Source organism: Suncus etruscus, chromosome 5 (assembly GCF_024139225.1).
Source record: "Suncus etruscus isolate mSunEtr1 chromosome 5, mSunEtr1.pri.cur, whole genome shotgun sequence".
NCBI lineage: Eukaryota > Metazoa > Chordata > Mammalia > Eulipotyphla > Soricidae > Suncus > Suncus etruscus.
Window position 1 is genome coordinate 13,462,729 of NC_064852.1, and position 23,783 is coordinate 13,486,511.

The 23,783-nt window shown below is 47.1% G+C and overlaps 1 protein-coding gene across 4 annotated transcripts in view; it reads left to right on the forward strand.

The window, feature by feature from the left end:
* Positions 1-10,558, forward strand: part of GAPVD1 (GTPase activating protein and VPS9 domains 1) — a 99,851-nt gene extending 89,293 nt beyond the window's left edge. For all 4 annotated transcript variants that reach the window (XM_049774114.1, XM_049774115.1, XM_049774116.1 and 1 more), the window contains 7 exons: positions 406-515; positions 996-1,155; positions 1,882-2,069; positions 3,977-4,190; positions 5,825-5,897; positions 7,541-7,738; positions 9,804-10,558. In XM_049774114.1, coding sequence (XP_049630071.1) covers positions 406-515; positions 996-1,155; positions 1,882-2,069; positions 3,977-4,190; positions 5,825-5,897; positions 7,541-7,738; positions 9,804-9,950 — 1,090 coding nt within the window. In that variant the 3' untranslated portion in view covers positions 9,951-10,558. The remainder of the gene's footprint in view (positions 1-405; positions 516-995; positions 1,156-1,881; positions 2,070-3,976; positions 4,191-5,824; positions 5,898-7,540; positions 7,739-9,803) is intronic.
* The last annotated feature ends 13,225 nt before the right edge of the window (positions 10,559-23,783 follow it).

The window sequence follows — 23,783 nt, forward strand, 5'->3', positions numbered from 1 at the left end:
GTGCTTAGAAATTGCTCCTGACAGGCTCCTAACAGGCTCAGGGGTCCATATGAGATGCTGAAATCAAACCTAAGTCCATCCCGGGTCAGGAGCATGCAAGGCAAACACCCCACTGCTGTGCTATTACTCAGGCCCATGCCAGGAGTATTTTCTCTTCTTTTTTATTTTTATTTCGGTTTTTGGGGCACACCCGGCGGTGCTCTCCTCATTGACCCCTCATAGACCCCAACTTGTGACAGAGGCCACAAGGACTTTCCCAGCTGATTCTGGTGACTTTCCAGAGCATGTTTAGATGACAGCAGAGCCTTTTCTGTTAATTGGGACATCCGTAACTTTAAACAACAGTTCTTTTTCATGTTCGCAAAGACTGCATCACTAGATAAAGAGGTTTGTTTTGTTCTCCAGAGATGCCAAAAAGAAGCTGAGGCTGGCTCTTTGCTCTGCGGACTCAGTGGCTTTCCCAGTGCTCACCCATTCAACGAGGAACGGCTTACCAGACCACACGGACCCAGAAGGTCAGTTGTTGCCGCAGGCCAACTCTCTCTCCCCTTGGTTTGTAAGTCGAGCTGTATGACATTATATCTATCTATCTATCTATCTATCTATCTATCTATATATTTGTGTGTGTGTGTGTGTGTGTGGTTTTTGGGTTGCACCCGGCAGTGCTCAGGGGTTACTCCTGGCTCCATGCTCAGAAATTGCTCCTGGCAGGCACGGGGGACCATATGGGATGCCGGGATTTGAACCGATGTCCTTCTGCATGAAAGGCAAACGCCTTACCTCCATGCTAGCTCTCCGGCCCCGACATTGTATTTAAGTAAATGTGCTGCCCTCTCATCACGCTTCGATATTCTGCCAGGAGGTAGCGATCACACAGGGTAGTTGTAGTAAAGGGAATCGATATCAGAAAGGCGGGTGGATGCCAGGCATAAAGCTGCGGTAAGTCCATAAAGATCCTCGACAGTAACAAGTATTGTCTTTCCTTTTTTGTTTAGACAATGAAATTGTATGTTTCTTAAAAGTTCAAATAGCAGAGGCCATTAATTTACAAGATAAGAACCTAATGGCGCAACTCCAGGAAACCATGCGCTGCGTGTGCCGCTTTGACAACAGGACCTGCAGGAAGCTGCTGGCGTCCATCGCTGAGGACTACAGGTAATGCCGCCGGCCCTGTGCCCACACGCCCCTTGCCAGCCATGGCATTTGCTTCTCCGTCCTCAGTTCATACTCAGAACTAGGCTTCTCCAGAGTTAGTTGGCCGTGTTTTCATGGGTACATTTTCCCCAGGAACACATACGAATTTTTATCTGAAGGCAGGGTTCTGAGCTGCTTTCACTCGCAGAGAAACGCTGTCCACCTCAGCTCTACCCTCAAGCAGTGCCATTGAAGCTGGGAGTTGTGCTGGGAGGCCTGGATGCAGTGCTCCTTTTCAAAGGGATCAGAAGGATCACTTTCTGGGACCAGAGATCAGGGACCAGGAGTAGGGCTGGAATAGACATGCGTGCCAAAGCTCCTTGTCCCAGTGATGGAGAAGAGAGTGACTGAGGGCCCAGTGGAAGCTCCAAGGCTTTAAGGGTTTGGTCTTGTCCGCATGGAGCCTGCACTTCAATCTCAAATAGTGACAAAGAGTACCCGTTAGCACATTAAGGGACTAATTGTTGAGCCTAGGAAATGGTGTTCCTTACAGATGTGCAAGACAGCAGTGTCTGGAGCTGGCAGCATGCTTAGCCATAAGACTTTTTTTTTTATAGCCAGGCAGGCAGAGTTCAAAGACCAAGGACTATGAAGTCACAGATTGAAGGAGAAATTAGAATGCTTCATCTGTAAAGACAGAGTGTACTGTACGTGGCTGATGTCCTTCACAGAATTCTTCCCTTTTAGGAAAAGGGCGCCCTACATTGCTTATCTCACTCGGTGCCGGCAAGGGCTGCAGACCACGCAGGCTCACCTGGAAAGGCTGCTGCAGAGGGTTTTGCGGGACAAAGAGGTGGCCAATCGCTACTTCACCACTGTCTGTGTGCGCCTGCTGCTTGAGAGCAAAGAAAAGAAGATTGGGGAGTTCATTCAAGGTAACCAGACACACACACCACACCACACCACACCACACCACACCACACCACACCACATCACACCATACCACACCACACCACCCCATCTCTTCAGTTGTACAGTAGTAAGAAGATATGGAGAGTTGGGGTCAGAGAGATTTGCCTTGCATGCAGAAGGACAGTGGTTTAAATCCTGGCATCCCATATGGTCCCCTGAGCCTGCCAGGAGCGATTTCTGAGCATAGAGCTAGAAGTGACCTCTCACCCCTGAACGCTGCCAGTTGTGACCCAGAAACAAAAAAAGAAAAGAAAAGAAAAGAAGATATGGAGATCTTTATTTGCTGCTTTGAGTACCTACATATCTTAGCATGGTGCCTTGATGTTTTGTTTTGCTTTGTTTTACTTTGTTTTGTTTGGGGGCCTTACTTGTCAGTGCACAAGGGTTACTCCTGGATGTGCATTCAGGAATTACAGTGGTTTTGGGAAACTCTATGCTGGGTATCAAACCCAGGCCTGTTATATGCAAGTCAAGCCCCCTACCAGCTGTACTATTGCTTTCGTCCCTCACAGTGATTTTATGGGCCTTTTTTGCCTCCTCTTACTGTTGAGGGGTTCACACTCAGCAGTGCTGGAGCAGCGCAAGGGGAAGGGTCACTGGGAATCACACTCAGGACCTGCACATGTAAGGCACTTGCTCTCCCACTTGAACTGCATCCCTGGCCTTGTTTTAAGGACTCTTTAATATTTAGCTTTTGATAGGCTGGAGAGAGTCTTAAGAGATAAGGTGCTTACTTTGCACGTGGCCAGCCCTGGTTCGATCCCTGGCATCATATATGATCTCATGAGCACTGCCAGGGGGTCACCTGAGCACAGCGCAAGGAGTAGTCCCTGAGTATCAAAAACCAAAAATAAATAAGTAAAGTTTTGATAGCAAACTAACAAGTTACATTATTATAGTAATATAAACTGATAGTTTATATAAAGAATTGAAAAAAATTAGTAGGGCCCAGAGAGATAGCACAGCGGTGTTTGCCTTGCAAGCAGCTGATCCAGGACCTAAGGTGGTTGGTTCGAATCCCGGTGTCCCATATGGTCCCCTGTGCCTGCCAGGAGCTATTTCTGAGCAGACAGCCAGGAGTAACCCCTGAGCGCCGCAGGGTGTGGCCCCCCCAAAAAAAGAAAAAAATTAGTAAAAGTTTTGGTTCCAGGGCCGGAGCAGTGGCGCAAGGGCTAAAGGTGTCTTGCCTTGCTCACGCTAGCTTAGGACCGACTACAGTTTGATCCCCTAGCATCCCATATGGTCCCCCAAGCCAGGAGCGATTTCTGAGCGCATAGCCACGAGTAATTCCTGAGCGTCACTGAGTGTGGCCCAAAAACAAAAACAAAAGTGTATTGGGGCCAGAGATAGCACAGCCGTAGGGCATTTGCCTTTTAAGCAGCTGACCCAGGGCGGGCATTGGTTCGAATCCCGGCATCCCATATGGTACCCCGTGCCTGCTAGGAGAGATTTCTGAGCATAGAGCTAGGAGTAACCCCTGAGTGCTGCCAGGGATGGCCCCCCCAAAAAAAAAACAAGAAAAAAAAAACCAAGTGTATCATTTTATAAGAAGTCCTTTTCTCTTAAACTTTTCCTTTTTTTTTTTTTTCGTTTGTGGGAGGCCAGGGATTGAATTCAAAGCCTCAGACATGAAGGCGGCTGTTCTCTCACTGAGCCATATCAACCCGGACTTCTGACAGAAGTCTTAGCTTTAACCCTTGATTTTGATGATTTGGCCAAAATTGGTTCGACAATTTTGAGATAAACTCCACCCAGATGCTTTCACTTTTAAGAGCACAGTCTTTGCACAGGTAGTGCTGAGAGTAAGTTCTAGAAGTTCCTTTTGAACTGGCTTTAGACATGTTCCAAATGGTGTTATTTTGCATTGGAGACTTCCAGAAACTCACAGCAGCTGACGATAAGACGGCTCAGGTAGAGGACTTCCTGCAGTTCCTCTACGGCGCCATGGCCCAGGATGTCATTTGGCAGAACGCAAGCGAGGAGCAGCTGCAGGACGCCCAGTTGGCCATTGAGCGGAGCGTGATGAACCGCATTTTCAAGCTCGCCTTCTTCCCTAACCAGGACGGCGACATTCTTCGTGACCAGTGAGTACTGCCGTGGAGGCTGAGCGAGCCAGCCTTGTGCTCAGACAAGCTCTCCTGGGCCCCAGCTCTGGGCAGGAGAGAAGCGGAGAGATACCAGCTACTGTACCTCCTGCCACAGGATGCGATAGGACAGAACAGGACAGTTTGTTTTGGGGGAAGTCAGGGAGGCAGGCTGGAGGGGGTCTATTCATTGGTTTGAACCTTTGGGAAGATGTTGAGGGTTTTCTCTGCCTTCCCTTTCTTCCTTCCTGCTCTTATTTGTCCCCCAGCAGTTGGCTTGAGCATTTCCTTCTGGGGAAGCCTGACTGACCTTGCAAACTAGGTCAAGGCCCCATTTGACTCATCTGGCCCATAGATTTGGCCAGGAAGTTCCTCCCAATGGGGAAATCCTCCCTGCTTCGTGGTTTCAGCATCTTTTCCATTCCCCCCCCCCCCATGCCTGCTCTATTTGCCTGTGGGATCTGGCTCCTTTCCAATGGTTTCTGAATTCTGGGCGAGATGGCACTTGCAGAACATTTTCACTGCAGAGTAGCCATTCCCTACTCCTCTCGGCCTTCCTCAGGTGCTCTAGGCTGGGGCCAGGAAAGAGGCATGAAGCTTCTCCTGCTGGAACTGGGAGAGTCTATTTTCCATCTGAATATCTGTTGACCTTTAGTTTCTGGTTTGGATCCCTCTGCTTCCTTTCATCTGCAGCTGTCTTTTTTATTTTTTGGTTTTTGGGTCACACCCAGCGACGCTCAGGGATTATTCTTGGCTCTGCGTTCAGAATTCGCTCCTGGCAGGCATGGGGGACCACATGGGATGCTAAGTTTCGAATCACCGTCCATCCTGGATCAGCTGCATGCAAGGCAAACACCCCACCACTGTACTATCTCTCCATTCCCTGCAGCTGCCTTTTTTTGTTCGTTTTTGTTTTGGGGCCATACCTAGCAGTGCTCAGGGTTTACTCCTGGCTATGTGCTCAGAAATTGCTCCTGGCTTGGGCGACCATATGGGACACTGGGGGATCAAACCCAGGTCTATCCTGGGTTAGCCACATGCAAGGCAAATGTCCTACCACTGTGCTATGGTGGCACCAGCCCCTACAGCTGCCATTTTTAAACAAAAAACATGTTTTCATGGTTTATTTATTTATTTATTTATTTATTTTTTTGGTCACACCCAGCAATACTTGCTGGTTATCTCTGACTTAGCAGTTTGGGGGTTGCCCCAGCTGAGTTGACAGGATGGGGAAGCGTGTGCCACAGCCCAGACCCCCTGTGGTGCATGTATGTCCTGCTTGTGCTTAGCCCAATGAACTCTTCTGTCAGCTTCTTTACTTGCTAGTCAAAATGTTTTGGTAGCTTCTAGGCTCTAGGCTCCCCTCCTTTCTCTTTGCAAGGCTACTCAGTCTGGGCTGAGTTGCTCCGGTAGAGCCTCCACTCGGTCTCTGAGCAGACCCTCAATCTGAGGCTTCAGTTGTCCAGACACAGCTACAAGATAGTGGCAGCAGTAACAGTAAAAGTGATTGTAATCTGTATCTAAAAATAAGAAATAAGATGTCTCTTAAGTGTTCTGAAATAAATTAATCACGCTTGCTTACCTTAGTTTCTGAAATCTGTACTTACATATGTACTTTTTGGGGGTGCTTTCAGGGTTCTTCATGAGCACATTCAGCGACTGTCTAAAGTCGTGACGGCAAATCACAGAGCGCTTCAGATACCAGAGGTAAGGAAGGCTTCTAGCACGGTGGGGTTCTTGCTTCAAAGCTGCTCACTGCCTAAGGCCCATTTCCTCGGAAGCAATGCCGTGAATGAGAGAGAAAACACCTTTTGTGCTGGATGTCTGAGTGTGCAACTGCAGCATCCTCAAAGACACCTCTGGGTACTGAAGTTCCTTCACTTCGATAGCAGAGATGAGGGGAGCCAGCAGTCCCGATTCCCTATCCCCTCTTCCCCCTTCTGCATCTCATTTGATAAAGAAGTCTGGTAGCACCCAGAGAGTGTGGGAACTTCTGTTCCGGGAAAGGGATTTGGATCTTCTCTGACTGTAGAGTGGCCTTGTCATCTGTGATAGCAGCTCAGTTATGCAGCGAGTTCTCGCAGGCAGCCCCCAGCAGCCCAGGAGCCACTCCTGGCGATACTCCACCAACTGCACCAGATGAGTGCTGGGGCCATGTGGGCACCCTTTGAGCTCAGGAGCCATGCGGAGCTGGGGATGGCCCAGGCATACAAGGTGCCCCGAAGCTCTCTGGACTGTCTAGGTCCATGATGGTAGCACTTATACCTGTTCCACAGAGTTCAAGGTTGAAGGGGCTGGAGAAGAGAGTGCAGTGGAGAGAGCATTTGCCTTGCATGCAGATTCAATCTCCCATATCATAATCTTCTGGTCCCCACGAGGAATGATCCCTGAGCTTAGAACCCAGAGTAAGCCCAGAGCACCTCTGGCTGTGACCCAAAAAGAAAAAGAAAGTTGGAAAACCTCAGATATTTGAGCTTCCTGGTGATTTTATTAAAATCCCTGGTAATGGAATGAATGCATTAATGTTGATTTTTTTTTTTTGGAAAAATGTGTTATTTTGAGAACTACTACAAAAAAGATAAATATTAAAAAAAAAATTTTTGTTTTGATTTTTGGGCCACAGCCGGTGATGCTCAGGGGTTATTCCTGGCTCTGTGCTTAGAAATCACTCCTGGCTTGGAAGACCATATAGGATGCTGGGGATCGAACCCAGGTCCATCCTAGGTCAGCCGCGTGCAAGGCAAACACCCTACCACTGCACTATAGCTCTGACCCCAAGATAAATATTAATTTATAAATTCTTTTTCCTGAAGACATCTTATGTTTGCCTTTGGAATAAATTACTAACAGAATCCACTTATTTAAGAAAACTAAGTGTTTGGAATTTGATGAATTCTAGGTTTCTTCACACACACACACACACACACACTGTGGATGCCATTGTGTTCCCTTATTAATGGATACACACACACACACACACACACACACACACACTGTGGATGCTATTGTGTTCCCTTATTAATGGATACCTGAGCTGTTTTATTTTAAAATGCCAGGCAAATGAAAGTTTAAGAGGGGCTAGAATACAGCTAGTAAAGTGCTTGCCTTGGTTGTGGCCAACCTGGGTCCAATCCCTGGCATCTCATATGGTCCCCTGAGGCCCACTAGGAATAATTTCTAATATAGAACCAGGAATAAGCCCTGAGCATTGCTGGGTATGCAAACCCCTCCCCACCACCACCACCACACACATACCTTTACTTAGCATTAGCAGTCTTTACTTAGCTCAGGAACTGAGTCCGCCCCTGCTTGCAGTTGCCTTTACAGTGTGTCTGTATGTTCTCGCTCAGGTTTATCTTCGGGAGGCGCCGTGGCCATCGGCACAGTCAGAAATCAGGACCATAAGCGCTTACAAGACCCCCCGGGACAAAGTGCAGTGTATCCTGAGAATGTGCTCCACCATCATGAACCTCCTGAGCCTGGCCAACGAGGATTCCGTCCCAGGAGCCGATGACTTTGTCCCTGTGCTGGTCTTTGTGTTAATCAAGGTGGGTCCCCTACTCACCCCTACTCGAGAGAGTTTCTGAGTGCTGCGCAGGTGGCCTCACCGGAAGTTCGAGACTGTGGCAAACTTTGCCACCCAGAAGGAAAGTGTCTCATGGGAGGGTTTTTGTTTGGGTTGTTTTTGGGACCACACTTGATGATGCTTATGGATCACTCCTGGCTCTGTGCTCAGAATTATGCCTAGCAGTACTCAGAGGACCATATGGGATGTCGGGGATCGAACCTGAATTGGCCACATGCAGGGCAAACATACCACCCTACCCGCTGTGCTATCTATTCAGCCCCATACCGGCAGGTTTTCTTCTGTCTAGAAGTTCAGGCTTCAGAAGAAGGCATGGGAGGCCTCAGTTTCTCTATGACCACTTTCTACTAGTAAAACAGTTCCCAAAGGGGCTGGTGAGGTAGTACATGGGTTAAGTCAATTGCTTTGCACGTAGTCATGTGATCAACCCCAATTTGAACCTTGATACTCCATATAGTGAACTGAACTTCCCTGAGTGTGGTCGTTCATGAGCAGAGCGTGGAACAGCATCTGAGTGTGGCCTCCCAAATAAGCAGCAAAACAAAAAAAAGTGCCTGAAGTTCTTGTCAGTGTGCAATTACTGAGTGAGACAATAAAAGAAGATAATTTATTTTTTCTTTGTGGGGAGTTGATGGTGTTGGGGCCACTCTTAGCAGTGCTCAAGGGTAACTCCCAGAGGTGCTCGGGCCTGGAGCATCAGGGATTGAACTTGGGGCTCCTGCATGCCAAATCACGAGACCCCATCCCTTTGAGTCATCTCCCCAGCCCAGTACCTTATATTTATTATGTTTTTTCCAGTGAAACAAGGTTCTTTTTTTTTTTTTTTTTTTTTGCTTTGGGCCACACCCGGCGGTGGTGACTCTCAGGTTACTCCTGGCTCTGTGCTCAGAAATTGCTCCTGGCAGGCTCTGGGGACCATATGGGATGCCAGGAATTGAATTGGGGGTGGGGGTGGGGGATCTGCCCTGTGTCAGCTGCATGCAAGGTGAATGCCCTACCATTGTGCTATTGCTCTGACCCCAGAAACAAGGTAGTTTTTATTGAATGAAATTTAACTAAGAAGATGTAAGAGGAAAGAAAAAGAAGTACATGCTTGAGAGAAAAAAAGGCTTCTCCAGCATGGAAAAAACAGAGACAGAGACAAGTGAAGGAAATGTGTTCAAGGGAGAATGGATGTGCAGAGCCAGCCCAGGACCATATTTTTAAAATGCTGACCTCTCGTTTCTTTCTCACTTTAAAAGTGAAAGTTTCATAATGTAAACCATGGTGGGGCACATTTTTATTACACAGTCCAGTCACTGTGCCACTTCTGTTCCAACAGTTGAGTTCTGTTGATGTCAAAACTCCATTTGGCACAAGTCTTGTAATTCGCACTGTTGTTCACAATCTTCCTTTAACCTGCCTTCTGAGCTCACAGTCCACCCTGCTCTGAGCCGTGGCCCCTCACTCTTCATAGCTCCTCTTTGCTTTGTGCAGTCCCAAGTGGGCCGAGACCGGCTCCCTCTTTGGAGCTGACCTAACAGCTCTTGCAGGGCCAGGCCTCAGCAGGCCTTCCCATCCTCTTCACATGCCCGTGTCCTCTGAACTCACCTGTCGTGAGGAGCAGGGAAGAAAGTGAATCATCTTTTGCCTCTTCTGCAGTTGGTCCTCTTTTCTGTTGGTTCCATTTGTACTTCCTCACCAGATAGATGCACTTAGTCTGCAGCACTTACGTCCTCATCTAACAGGCTGCAGTCTTGCGGTGTTGAAAGTCAACCCCACGGGGATTTTCATGTGCTTAAGAGAGGTGAGGTGAGTTGCAGTCAGGAAGCCCTAGGAAGAGCCGAGTCTAAGTGGCATCGTATGTTCTGCTGCCTCTCATGGTTAACTAGGGTTCCAGATTACTTCCAGAGGGGAAGGCTGGAGTTCTCCAAAGGACTGCTATCTCTTTTGTAGGTAAACCTTTAGAAGGTTCAGTGGTAGATTTTTCTTTTCCAAATCCATACACCTGAGTAATTGCCTTTTATTTCCATTTTTCACCTCTCCAGGCAAACCCGCCTTGCTTGCTGTCGACTGTTCAATATATCAGTAGCTTTTATGCCAGCTGCCTGTCTGGTGAGGAGTCCTACTGGTGGATGCAGTTCACAGCAGCAGTGGAATTCATCAAGACCATCGACGACCGGAAGTCACCCTGACCCAGGCCCACTAAGGCAGCTGCAGACTTTTAGGCCGGGGCCCATGTCGGAGAGAATGTAGCATCCTGGGATGGCGGAAGATTGTTTTTGTACCATACTGTACAGCGTTCAGACATTTTAAAACAGATCTTTACTAAACAGATTAATGAGCTAACAAGCAGGTTCTTTTTTCCTTTGGGCTCTTTCTTTTCCAAGTTGCATCTTTTATTTTCTTGTCCCCAAGTAGAGACTAGGACTGCAAAAAAAGGGACCACAATTTTTCAGGTATTTTGAAATACTAACAAAATGAAACCAACAAAAATAATATCTCATAGAAAATTCTCAGATCTGCGTTTCTGGACAACTTGACTTTTATATATTTAAAAAAAGGATAGGACACCTCTGTTCGGATGCTGGCTACTCATATCTCCATCTAGTGGGAGGAAAATGCCAATTGTACTGAGGATTAGAAGAGTGATGACATTAGTGGCATTATCTATAAATACAGGCACCTAAATTGGAAAGTTGAGAAGGAAATGTAAATATAATATATATTTATATCCGATATAATATGGACAACTTCAGATTCTAATAAACAAGGAATATTGCTGATGGTAGGTTGTGACGGACCCGTGTGTGAAATGGTTTCCTTGACAGAATTTAAGCTGAGCTTAAAAAAGCAAACTCATCAGAAGACTCCACAGTATTTATGAGAGGGTGGCACAGTCATTGAGTCTCCTAGGTGTGGACTTCCATGCGCAGAGCTATTTTTGACCGGGTATAAGAATTATGGAAATGATAAAAGCCCCTTAGATTTCTCTAACCCTGAATGTCTTTGAGCCTTCAGGAAGAGTTGGAATCTCCAGATATCAGAGAGAGAGGGGAGCAGTAGGTTCCTAAGACTTGATCACGGTCCTGCTCATCCCAAGTACAAATAGAGTGTAGAACCCCCCACAGAACTCCTGACAGACCATTAATTGCTATATATACATATATATATATATATACTTGATGATTATTCACATTGAATGCACAGACCAGGAATTCAATGAATGTCTTAAAAAAAACACAACAAAAACTAATTTGTATTTTCTGCTCTAGTGATACAAGTTTTACCAGTGATAAACTATTTTAAATTAATTATACTATTCTTACAGGGGCAAATCTATTTTGGCAGGTTTCTGTGCCTTTATTTCTCTTACTAAAAAAAAAAGTATGTATTTCAATATTTGGGTTGGATTGTATATTGGTAATGAATTCATCAGGAATGAGCTTTGGTGGCTGACACATTTGGCCAAGGATTCACTCCAAAGCCTCAAGCACAAGATTTGTATAGACATCACCACCAGTGGGTTCACTTTGTATGTTTCCTAGACCTGTGTAGCTTCTTTTATAACAAACTCGATCCCATACTTACCCCATTTGTTGCTGGCAACATCTTCAGGCCACCTGCAGGGAACTAGGATGTCATTTTAATATAAATAGAGAGTTGATGTGTGTTGGTAAGGGGATGGTGAGGTCTTGCTCGGCTCAAAGGCCTGGTGGGTCTGAAGATTACTGGGTGATGACAGAGAAACTCACAAAGCAGTCAGACGAAGTTTCAGGAGAAATCCAGCTTTATTACAAGACTCTAACCATCATGTGACACGTGGCTTCTAAGCTAAGCAGCCTCTTTCCTGCTGCTCTATGATCCCTCCTGCTTCTACTCTCTTTCAGCTGCTCTCTAGGCTTCCTTGCTGCCTCTCTCTTCTCTCTCTCTAACTCTCCTTATCCCCTCTCTCCCCCCAGGCATACTCCTCTACCTTCCCATTCCAGGTGTGGGTGGTTCTGATCATTAAGGTAGGATAAACAAGAAGTTGGGGAAGGGGATACTCACACTGGGGCAACAGCCTTAATCTAGCAAGTATGTGGCCATATGCCCCCTTTCTCTGCTGACTCTGGCTCCCGGCACCCAAGGGCTTCCCTCTGTTCATTCATTGGCTGTAGACATTTTCAGTTGCATAGGCGTGTAGGATGTGGTTTCTGGCCTGGAGGGAGAGATCAGAATTGAGCTACTAGGACAGAAGTTCCCCTTGAATATTGTTGGGTCCAGGAAACTGCGTGTGGGTCATGTGCTCCGTGGGCTGTAGTGTCTCAGGAGCTAAAATTCATTGTGAGGACTTTACCCGACAAGCGAAGTGTCCCCCATGACTCTAGAACCTGGAAAGAACCCACCCACGGCAGCGTTTGATTCAATGACTGTTAAGTTGGTAGAAGACTTGGACCATGGGAATTCATTGTTTGGGAACTTAACTTGTAAGCAAAGGAGAATTCTCTCCACGACAGTTGCCAAGTCTTCCATGTTCTCATGATGGAAATAAATGTGCAGATGTGGATACTGCAGAGGGCTCTCTTCTGTGGGGGGACACGGTGTCGAGTTGGGGGTGCAGGAGAGAGACCTCTGCTCTCTGAGAGGTGATTGCAAAGCTCAGTGGGTCAATGGGCCAGGGGCTGAGTGGAGGGCTCATTATAGTCCAGCCTGCTCAGGGGACCTATTTCCCCGTGGAAATCTTGGCAGGAGCAGGGACTTCTGCATCAACCAGCCATCTCTGGTTTGATTCAAAACAGGGATTCTCACAAGGTTGGTTTCTAAATTCGGCAAGTGACAATTGCCTACGTTGGGGTGGGGGGAATGTTTTGATTTTCTCTTGCAGGTAATGGGAATAGCTGTTCTTTAAATATTCTGCCTGCACTTGCTCCTAGTACTTCACCTTCTATGTGAAGGATTAGAGCAAACATGTAAAATCACCCACAGGAGACACTCAGTAGCCCTTGATCATGATCAGGGATTTATAAAGGCAGTAAATGTTAAATGGGGAAACAGTGGCTCGGGTCACTGAATTTTTACCAGCATCAACTTCTCTCGTGGAATGTTTTGTTTTCTTTTTCAATTCTGGAGAAAAGAAAGCAATACAAGTTCCAGATTATCTTCTTGTAAAGTGTCTAGGAACCTAGGTGTGACAGAATACTTCCTTCAGTCAATTCTCAGTCCCGGTTGCTGCATTCTTTATGCTTTTGCTTTTTCAAACCTACTTATGGAAGCATTTTTATATAGCTCTACCATAGTGAGAATTAGCCTTTGTGAAAGTTTGGAATTAGATGTGATGCCTTTCCTGTGACCTGAAAGCCTTCGTTGAATGTAAACCGTCAATCTACATGTTTTTGAGTTAGGCCCAAGGAAGGTAGTGAACACCGTGCCCACACAAGTGAGGGACTGTTCTTGCAGTCTTGGCTCAAAACAAGCTCCGTCCCACGCCATCTCATCCCTAGTGCCTGTGGAGGTGAGAGCTGGCAAGGAGAGGCAAGTTGGAGGAGTGAGAGGGGAGAGGGCTTCTTCAAAGGCCTGTCTGGCTGTGACTGGAAGTGGGAAGGGAAGTAGAGCAGCCTTGCTCAGTGTTCAGTAGATGCAGAGATGTGCTAGAGATATATCTGTGAGGGTAGGTCCCTCTGTTCCAGACTCTTCCTACATCTCTGACTTTCTTTAAGGAAATGCACTCTAACTTCATTTAAGGCTAGTGGGTTTCTTCTGCAACAGTTCCCATCATCTGGGGGTTGGGAGAGGGGGAAATGAATCTTTTAGCATCTTCTAGAAGCTCAAAGTAGTTTCATCATGAAGAGGTATTTGAGATATTTCAAATGCCAAGATGCTGAGAACTTTGCCAGATTAAGAATTATAATTAAGAATTATATTGTGGCCTGAAGAGATAGCACAGCGGTGTTTGCCTTGCAAGCAGGCGATCCAGGACCAAAGGTGGTTGGTTCGAATCCCGATGTTCCATATGGTCCCCCGTGCCTGCCAGGAGCTATTTCTGAGCAGACAGCCAGGAGTCACCCCTGAGCACCGCCAGGTGTGGCCCAAAAACCAAAAACCAAAAAAAAAAAAAAAAAAAAAAGAATTATATTGTAAAAAAAAAAAATAAAGAATTACTATATTGTAGACTGTCAGTTACTCAAGAAGTAGCTTTATTCCTCTGGAAAACACCACGAGATGGAGTTTTCACTGAACAAACTTTGTGATGAGCAAAGGAGTGAGAGGGCCCAGCCAGGCCACACACACTTCTGGACTGCAGTAAGTCCCAGGGAAAGGTTATTCCCTCTGCCTGGTGAAATAAATGGTTTGGGAACTCCCCTCTGCTAGTCGACCCTCAGCTCCTCTCCACCATACTCCCCTCGTGTTCCACTGCATCTCCTCTTGAAGCCAATCAGCCCTCCTGAGAGCCCCAGTCTTGTACAGGAAACAAGTGCCACATGCCAGTGTGCTTCCTCCTATGTATGGTATCCGTTCTGTAAAATAGATTAAAGAAGGAGAGTGGTTCAGCGCTGGCTCATGTGTGCCAATCATCTCTTTTGTATTCCAAAACACTTGAAATTTCTTTGGCTGCTCGGAGATCACTATGTCCTCCTTTTCTCTGAATATTTGAGATTTGCTCAGGAGGGAGGAAACCAGAGTGGCCCAATAGTCTTACTAAGAGAATACTCAACTGCCACTTTTCCCCCCACCCCCAACCTCTGTGTTCAGTAGCTCTTCATCTCAGTTCGGAGAGCCAGAGTCCCATTCGCTGAGGGTCTTCAATAAACCTCATCATCCTTTCAGCTCAGGGACCCTTATTACAGGACAGGCTCTTCTCGCTGGAGGAACAAAAACATCTCTATGTGGCTGGTACTTGGTTTTCAGAAGCAAGAGGGAAACTTGGACAGTGTCACTCAGGCTTAGTTTTCATTCAAGCTGCTCAGTATTCAAATGAATGCTCCACAATTTGCCTAGAACTGGAAATGCAATTCAGCTTTTCTTGCCAGCTGTGATAGTCCTCGGGCCTGCATCCTGCTGGTTCTCCTCTGGCTTATCTTCCTGTGATTCTCAAAGTAGAAAACCTAGAAGCTCCATTTAGCTGGCAGCATGTCCCCTGCCTGAAGGGGTGGTTCTGCGTCAGTCCTGGCCTGGCAGAAGAATCCTGCTCTCTCTTTATAGGGAACCAACAGGAATGTGTGGACTGTCAGATCTACAGCCAGCAACCATGTTTCGTGTTTGTGCTGACCTGGAAACAGCTCTGAATTTGAATCATTAACCTATTGGAGACAAACATGAGGACCAGGATGATTTTATTGTTGTTAAATAGAAACTGATCAGATTGTTGGTCAAAAACATTAAATGTTATGCTCCCATGAAAAGAGTATCCAATGTGACTTTTTTTTTCGGTTTGGTTTTTTTGTTTTGTTTTGTTTTGTTTTTGTTTTTGGGTCACACCCAGCAGCGCTCAGGGGTTCCTCCTGGCTCTATGCTCAGAAATCGCTCCTGGCAGGCTCGGGGGACCATATGGGATGCCAGGATTCTAACCACTGTGTTTCTGCATGAAAGGCAAACACCACCTTGCCTCCATGCTATCTCTCCGACCCCAATGTGATTATTTTTTAATTCTTTATTTTTTCTGTTTGTTTTTGTATATTTGTTTTGAGGCCACACCCAGCTATACTCAGGGCTTACTCCTGGCTCTGCACTCAGGAATTACTCCTGGATGTACCCAGAGGACCAGATGGGAGCTGGAGATCGAACCTGGGTCAGCTGCATGCAAGGCAAGCACCCTCCCTGGCTCCAATGTGATTTTTTTTGGTTTTGTTTCTTTTGGGACACACTAGGCAGTGTTCAGGTGTTACTCTTGGCTCTACACTCAGAAATCGTTCCTGGCAGGCTTGTGGCACCATATGGAATGCCGGGTTGGCCTCTGTGCTAGGCAAACGCCTTCCCTGCTGTGCTATCGAATAGCTTCCCAATGTGATTTTTTAAAAATAGAATACTTTTACTTACCACTTCCTTAGCCTCTGAATTTGTAGTTCAACCAATTTTTTTTTTAATCTGGGGCTATCAGTCATACACACAGAGGTTTTATAATAAATTCCTGGTGACTCAAGCAAGGAATCTGCTTCAACTCAACTCACTCTAAGTGGATTATAATCTTGGTTGAAGCCCCAAATTGGCCTGCTAAACCCCTGGAAAATATCGACCCAGTGGTTTCCCAGACTTCACTGTCAGCCTCTTAGCACCCCCTATGGGTGGGTCAGAATCATAGGAAATAGAACTAGAATATTCTTGGGATTTTTTTTTTGGGGGGGGGGGTATCAGTGTGTTGAGTTACTCCTGATTTGGTGCTGGGGCCAGAGGATGCTCCCAGCAGTACTTGGAGACGATGAGGTACTGGTACTGGGGACTAAATCAGAATCGACCACATTTAAGGCATCTTGAAGTGTCTTACCTCTTGCACACTCTTTGGCCCCTCTTTCAGCTTTTTTTTTTGGTGGGGGAGTCACACTCAGCGGCACTCAGGAGTTATTTCTGGCTCTACGCTCAGAAATCACTCCTGGCAGGCTTGTGTGACCTTTGGGCTGCTGGGATTCAAACCACTATCTGTCCTGGATCAGCTGCATGCAAGGCAAATGGCCCCCTTTCAGCTTTTTAATTCATTGTTATTTCATTGATTATAATTTTGGATTTGGGGCCACCCCCGATACTGCTTCAGGTAGGTTTGTAGACCTTATGAGGTGCTGGGACTCAAACCAGAATCAGTTATGTGCAGGTGTTCTATCCACCGAATTATCCAGCCTCAACTTTTAGCTTTTTTTTTTTTTTTTTGGCTTTTGGGCCACATCCAGCAGTGCTCAGGGATTACACCTGGCTCTGTGCTCAGAAATCATGCTTGGCAAGCTTGGGGGACCACATGGGATGCTGGGGATCTAACCTTGGTTGGCCACTTGCAAGGCATTTAAATGCCCTACCCTATCACTCCAGTCCCAACTTTCAGCTTTTTAAATGTCTATCCTTGTTTTATTGCAGCTGATTGTTGTGTCCTGTGGGAAATAACACACTGGGTGCCAGTGTCCTCTGAGAGACATTTGCTCCCAAAGGGCAGCCCGGTCTTCTTGCTGTTCCTCTCAATCCTCCTAAGTCCTACCCTTTCCCAGTTTCCTTCCCTCCAACTCCATCACCTGTCATCCTGTTTCCCTTTTTTGGTGGCAGTGACCGTGATAGGCAAGACTGCAAGCTGGGAATGAACCAACCAGGTGGAGAAGAAATGAGAGGTGACAGCAAGAGCAGGTGGGACCTGCCACCCATTGTAGATACACCATAGGGACTGTCCCGCTGGTCCACTCCTGCTGCTTAGAAGACACAGGGTTTATATCTATTTGGAATAGCATTGCATTAGGGGCCAGAGTGAGAGTATAGTGGAAGAACGCTTGCCTTGCATGCAACCGACCTATGTTCAATCCCTGGCACCTCATATGGTTCCCTGAGTTCTCACCAAGAGTGAGATCTGAGTGCAGAGCCAGGAATAAGCCCTGAGCATTGCTGGGTGTGCCCCCAAAGAATAAAAACACTGCATCATATGTATAGTTTCCATTGTGTGTCTATTTGGAGGAGTTCTCAATCAGTGCTCAGTTTGCTCTGAGCTCACCTATGCCAATCCTGGATGATTCTGTGCTCGGGATGGTGCGATATGGTGTCTGGGCCACCAGTATCCATGTGGTGCTGAGTTTGCACTCATTTCCCCAGGCATGTCTGGTTAGCTGTCTCCCTGGCCCTATTGGCTGGCATTGTTGAAAATAAGTAGTATAAAAGTCAGACTACAGAGACAGTACAAAGATTAGGGTGCTTTCAGGCATGTGGCTGTGACCCTGGTTTGAATTCTGGTACCACTAGGTAAAGCCCCTGAGTAGAGTTAGATGTGGCTTCCCCAAAGAAAAAAGAAACAGGGCTAGAAACATCAAATGTTAAAGCACTTGCTCTGCATGCGTCCAACCTGGGGTCGATCACTAATATCTCATAGGGTTCCTCCAGCACCACCAAGAGGCATCCCTTACTGCAGAGCCAGGAGCACTGCCAGTTGTCCAGAACAGGAAAAAAAAATGGAGGCAACAAACATTAGACTGTTGGTTTTGCAGTCCAGCATGAAGCTTCCATTTCCCCCCTTTTTGTCTGAATTTACCTGCCCTTTCCTCCTTTCTCTGGAAACTTCTCCCAGCCAGGGCCCAAGAGTTTGCTCTCCTTTTTACTTCCTCTGGCTCTTGGTTGTCTCTGTGAGGGTGTTGGTCTTTCTCTGACTTAATTCTGGTCTCAGAGCATTTTCCAATCACTTTCCAAGTTGTTGCTGTGAGGGGTGACTTGAAGGACCACCAATGTGGGCTCTGCTCTCTCTAAACCTCCTTCCGATCCCTGAATCCCAATGCTCTACACTGACGTGAGACACGCACCTGCACAACTCTAGATGCCTGCACCAGGGTTTATTCATCCCAGGAGATGCACAGACCACTCGGCCAACTTCAGCCCAGGGCAGCACATGGGGCCTGCTCTGAGCACAGACTTCACCTCTCAAAGGCTCCCTGTGGCGATGCTCCTGCTAAAAAACCACGCCAGGACTCACACATCTCCAAGTCTGCACCGCACAGCCCCCTTCCTCCGTCTCTCTATTACCCCACCACCTCCTGAAAGTCTCTGGAATATAGCTCCTTCCTCGGAGGAAGCTTGCTTTCTCCACCCCTAAGATCATGGGTGTGATCTCGAGTCAAGAGTACTTGCTTAGCTAAACCTGCAAGGCCCCAAGTTGGATCCCCAGCACCCCCAGGTGTGGCCTCATGCTGGCTTCCAAGATACTTGCAAGAAAAAGTATGGTCTGACAACATTCCACAGATGCCCGAGACACCCTCTCCTGTCTCGCTCCAGCCCTACATCCTACAATCTGTCTCTCCCTCCAGCTCTGCTCCAGCCCCTTGGACTCACCTTTACCCCAAACCTCCTGCCAGGCCCTCCCACAAACCTCTAGACTCCCCAGACTTAATAGGACCCTTGACTTTTCCTACTCCCCCCGCCCCACCACTGCCATTGTTCCCCGGCCCTGGACATCTCTACTAAGCAGGGAGATTCCCTGGAACCTCTTACTCCTTGGGCACTTTCCACCCCAAATATTTCCAAGTACAGGGCTGGAGAGATAGTACAGCAGGTAGGGCATTTGCCTTGCATGCAGATGGTTGGCCTCGTGCTACTTGGGGGAGGAAGCTTTGGGTTACACCTGGCAAGTGCTCAGAGCTTGCTTCTGGCTCTACACTCAGGGATTACTTCAGGCAGTGCTCTGAGGACAATGTGGGATACCAGGGATTGAACCCAGATTGGCAAGGCAAATGCCTCACCCACTGTACTATCTTTTTGGCTCTTGGTTGACTTTGTTTTGATCCTGAGTCCACCAGAAGTCTTTGGTGGGTACTCAGGACTGACAACCTCAGATTATGATGTGCCACCCAGCCTTGGGGGACACACCATCAAAGGTCCCCGGTCATTGGCTGCCCTGGGGGTATGGACAAGGAGCTAGAACTGGTCAAGATGCTTTCCCCTTTTCACGTTCCAGATCCTTCCATCCTGATCTGCAGGAAAGTTTCCCCTTTCTGGGAAGGAAAGCCAGTCATTAATCCAGTTTATTGATTTAGATGTCTGCAAACCAGGGGTGTCTGAATGTTACAGGCCTCAAATCAGATGCAGCTTTGGGACTTTACCTCAGTCTTACGTGGACCCCGTGTATGTGTGTGTGTGGGGGGGGGGGGGGACCGGGGTTGGTAGTGCAGAAGACGGGGACAGAGACACCTCCGGGGTATCCTCTGCCCCTGGGCTTCATCCATCCCAAGTCCCTGTTTTGCTGTACCTTGGGTGACACCTGGTGGCCAAGGACAGGCACAAACCACTGTGCGCAGCTGGGAGATCAGTGAAGTGGGAGGCTGAGGGAAGGGCCCAGAAGCACCTCAGATCCCCAAAGGGGGCTTCCACCAGGGTATTTCTGTCTTGCCCTGGAAGCCTTGGCCGTCAGCTTTAAACACAAACACCCAGCATCCCTTTTTTCTGCAATGTATACCCCAACCCTGAGCCTCCACAGAGTGACCCCCATTGTCCCCTCCCATGCTCTGGATTCACCCCCAATCAAGACCCCGACAAGGAGAGACTGACAGACCACCTCCACGACATGATGGGGCCACCCTTCCCCCCTGCTTGGCTGTAGCAGGGAGGCACCCAACTGGGCCCAAGGGAGAGAGGGAGGACTTGGGCACTCCAACCCTAAGAAGCCTCAAGGTACCAGGGAGGTGGAGCAGCAGCTGAGAGGCGACAGGTGAGTGGGTGTGGCCCGGCTCCCCCAGACTGCGCTCGGGATGAAGATAGATGGACGTGGAGCCCATCACCGGCTCCAGGGACAGGGTGATGCAGCTTCCAAAGTGCAATGCCTGTTGTGAGCTTCCCACGAGCCAGGCAAACTCGGCAGAAGCGCCCCAATTACAGGATAAATGATAGGGGCGGCCCATGCGCTTGGCAGGAGCTGGGGAGCACCAGCAGCTGTGGGCAGCATTGAGCAGCCCCTGGGAGCGACTCACACAGAGGCAAGGCAGTCAGGTTGCCAGACACCCAGGACCCCAGGCTGGTCATGGAAGGCCTGGAGTTGACAGTGGGGTGAGGGGAGTCCAGTTCTGTGGGGCTGGGCCTATAGGTGGTGTTATGGTTCATGTGGGGTTTGCTGATGCAGACAGTACTGGTGGTGTCTGTATTTCAGCCCTGGAGGCCCTGGGCAGGCAGGTGAGAGTCTGAAGCCCTCATTCCTTGAGCTGGCGGCAGTGGTCTCCTGCACACAGACCGGGAGGAAAAGGTTTGCAGAGCGAATTAATATTGCCGACAAGATTGTAGGGGGCATGTTTAACTCACTTCAGGTGCTCTCGAAGCTTCACACAACGGATAAGCTAATTACAAATCATGCCTATTTATTCATTAAACAGGGCCTGGGGGAGCTTCGGAGGCAACACAGCCTCCCTCCATTCAATTTCAGTCGGTGATTAAACAGGACGCAGCTGCAGGCTCCGAAAAAGGCTCCGATCTGCCTTTCTCCTGGTTCCCACGGCCTGTCAGCCTGTTAGCTTGTGTCATCCCACCTCGAGGTCCGGCCTTATCATACCCTTTAATGGTCTGAGTCCTCATCGGGGCTTCCTCAGTGAGGTGAGTGCTGACCTAGCTGCGGTCTTCTGAAGTGGGTATTCAGCCTTGTGTTCTAGAACTCACATCTGTATACTCAAGTCGTCCTCCCCTGCCTCTCTCTATATATCTATATCTATACCTATCTATCATCCATCCATCCATCTATCTATCTATCTATCTATCTATCTATCTATCTATCTATCTATCTATCATTTATCTATCTACCTATCTATCAATTACCTACCTATCATCTATCTACCTACCTATATATCATTCATCTATCTATCTATCAATCATCTATCTTTCTACCTACCTACCTATCTATCATCTATCTATGTATCTATCTATGTATGTATCTATCTATCATATCTATCTATCTATCTATCATCTACCTACCTACCTACCTATCTATCATCTATCTACCTACCTATATATCATCTATCAATCTTCTATCTATCTTCCTACCTACCTATCTATCATCTATCTATGTACCTATCTATTATCTATCTATCTATCATCTACCTACCTACCTATCTATCTATCTATCATCTATCTACCTACCTATATATCATCTCTATCTATCTATCTATCTATCTATCTATCTATCTATCTATCTATCTATCTATCTATCTATCTATCAATCAATCAATCAATCATCTATCTTTCTACCTACCTACCTATCTATCATCTATCTATGTATCTATCTATCTATGTATCTATCTATGTATCTATCTATGTATCTATGTATCTATCTATCTATCTATCTATCTATCTATCTATCATCTACCTACCTACCTACCTATCTATCATCTATCTACCTACCTATATATCATCTATCTATCAATCTTCTATCTATCTTCCTACCTACCTATCTATCATCTATCTATGTACCTATCTATTATCTATATCTATCTATCTATCTATCTATCTATCTATCTATCTATCTATCTATCTATCTATCTATCTATCTATCTATCTATCATCTACCTACCTACCTATCTATCTATAATCTATCTACCTACCTATATATCATCTCTATCTATCTATCTATCTATCTATCTATCTATCTATCTATCTATCTATCTATCTATCTATCTATCATCTATCTATTCAGGTTCCCAGAGAGGCTCCTTCAAAGAAAAGCAGGGGCCAGAGAGCTAGCATGGAGGTAAGGCATTTGCCTTGCATGCAGAAGGACAGTGGTTTGAATCCTGTCATCCCATATGGTCCCACCATCTTATGAGGGTGACCCAACATGGAGTCTAGTACAAATGGGGCACATGGCTTGGCATACACACAGGACCTAGAACATGCATCCTGCTTGCCAGCACTGATGAAGCCGCCAGCATCTTCCATCTATGACTCTGGGGGTCCTTCCAGGTCAGGGAGATCAACTCACTGGTCACTGGGGTTGGGGGGGAGGTTCCCTGTTCCAGACACACAGTGAAGTTACTCCCACTCCCCCTATTTCAAGTCCCAGATAATAAACCGCTGACTCTACCTTCCCTCCTCGCCAAGGTGTGGGAGGCCCAATGCTTATTGATTATCATCAATAAATTATAAGCCTCGACAGCATTTTCCTAACTCACAAAGTGCTTTTCATGTCCAGAGTGATTGTCGGGGCTTCCTTTCACCTTCTCAGCACCCACGAGGGAGCCCCAGAAATGGAAGGTAGGAACAGGAGCTCAGGGTTTCTAAGTCTCATCTTCTGAGAGGCAGTCCCTCTTCCCCCACCCTAGCTCCACCTGCCTTCTGCCTTTGCTAGAAGCCTCCATTTCAAGAGAGGTGCCTAGCCAGGAACTAAAATAACAGCGGTGGCTTTTCCACACTGCATCAGCCTTAGCCAGTGAACAAACCCAGACATGGGGCAGTTGGAGAACTGTTCATTTTTTTAATTTTATTTGAAAAAATTTTTTTCTTTTTTCTTTTTGTATTTGGGTCAGGGCTTCCCCAGCTCCAGTGGGCTTAGAGGACTATAGCGATGCTGGGGATTGAATCTTAGTTGACCTTGATATGGCTTGTAAGCAAATGCCCTACCTGTTGTACTACATGGCTCAAGCCCCAGCTTCTTAATTTTTTTCCAGCCTCAGTTTTCCCATTGAAGCTTGGGGAACTGAGTGACCCACATCCCAGTGCTGTGGCTGGGACTTAAGAGATCTCTGAGTGCTTAGCTTCTCCCTCACTGACCTCACTGGCATTTCTGTGTCAGCCACAGGGCAGATGCCCCAAGTTGGCCGGATGTGGATGGGGGGGCAGCCTCTCCCAACCCAGGAGTTCCCCTCATAACCTTGAACTCAGTGGGGTTGTTTTTGCTTCCTAGGCCCCTTCCCGAGGAGGCCTCTTGGTAAAACACCCCATTTCCCTCGGATCCCTGTGGGGTGCCTGATGGGTTCGTGAGCCATGCTTCCAGGCCCCCTATGGCTTCTAAAACATACAAATCATTCTGGCTGCACGTCTGTGTTTCATTATGGGGAATTCGCATTTGAAAACAACAGAGGGTGAGGTTTAAAAGCAACATGCAAGTTTTATTACATGTATCTCCAAATCTGCCATTAGGCCTGTCCCCGCGGCGGTGTTGACCTTGATTCCTTCTCATTTGCATCCTGCATTTTTCATCCTTTGGAATATGGTGTTTTGGGACTTCTCCATCATTAAGTGGATTTACAGCAATTTCCCTGTGTGTTTTCTCCAAGGGATTCTGTTATGAGATGCACATTAAATCTCCATTAATACCTCATTATCCGACTGATAAGATTACCATGATAATGAGGCAGAAATTCTAATTGTTTCACTTCTTATTGTGCCTTCCATTTCATCCTTTACCT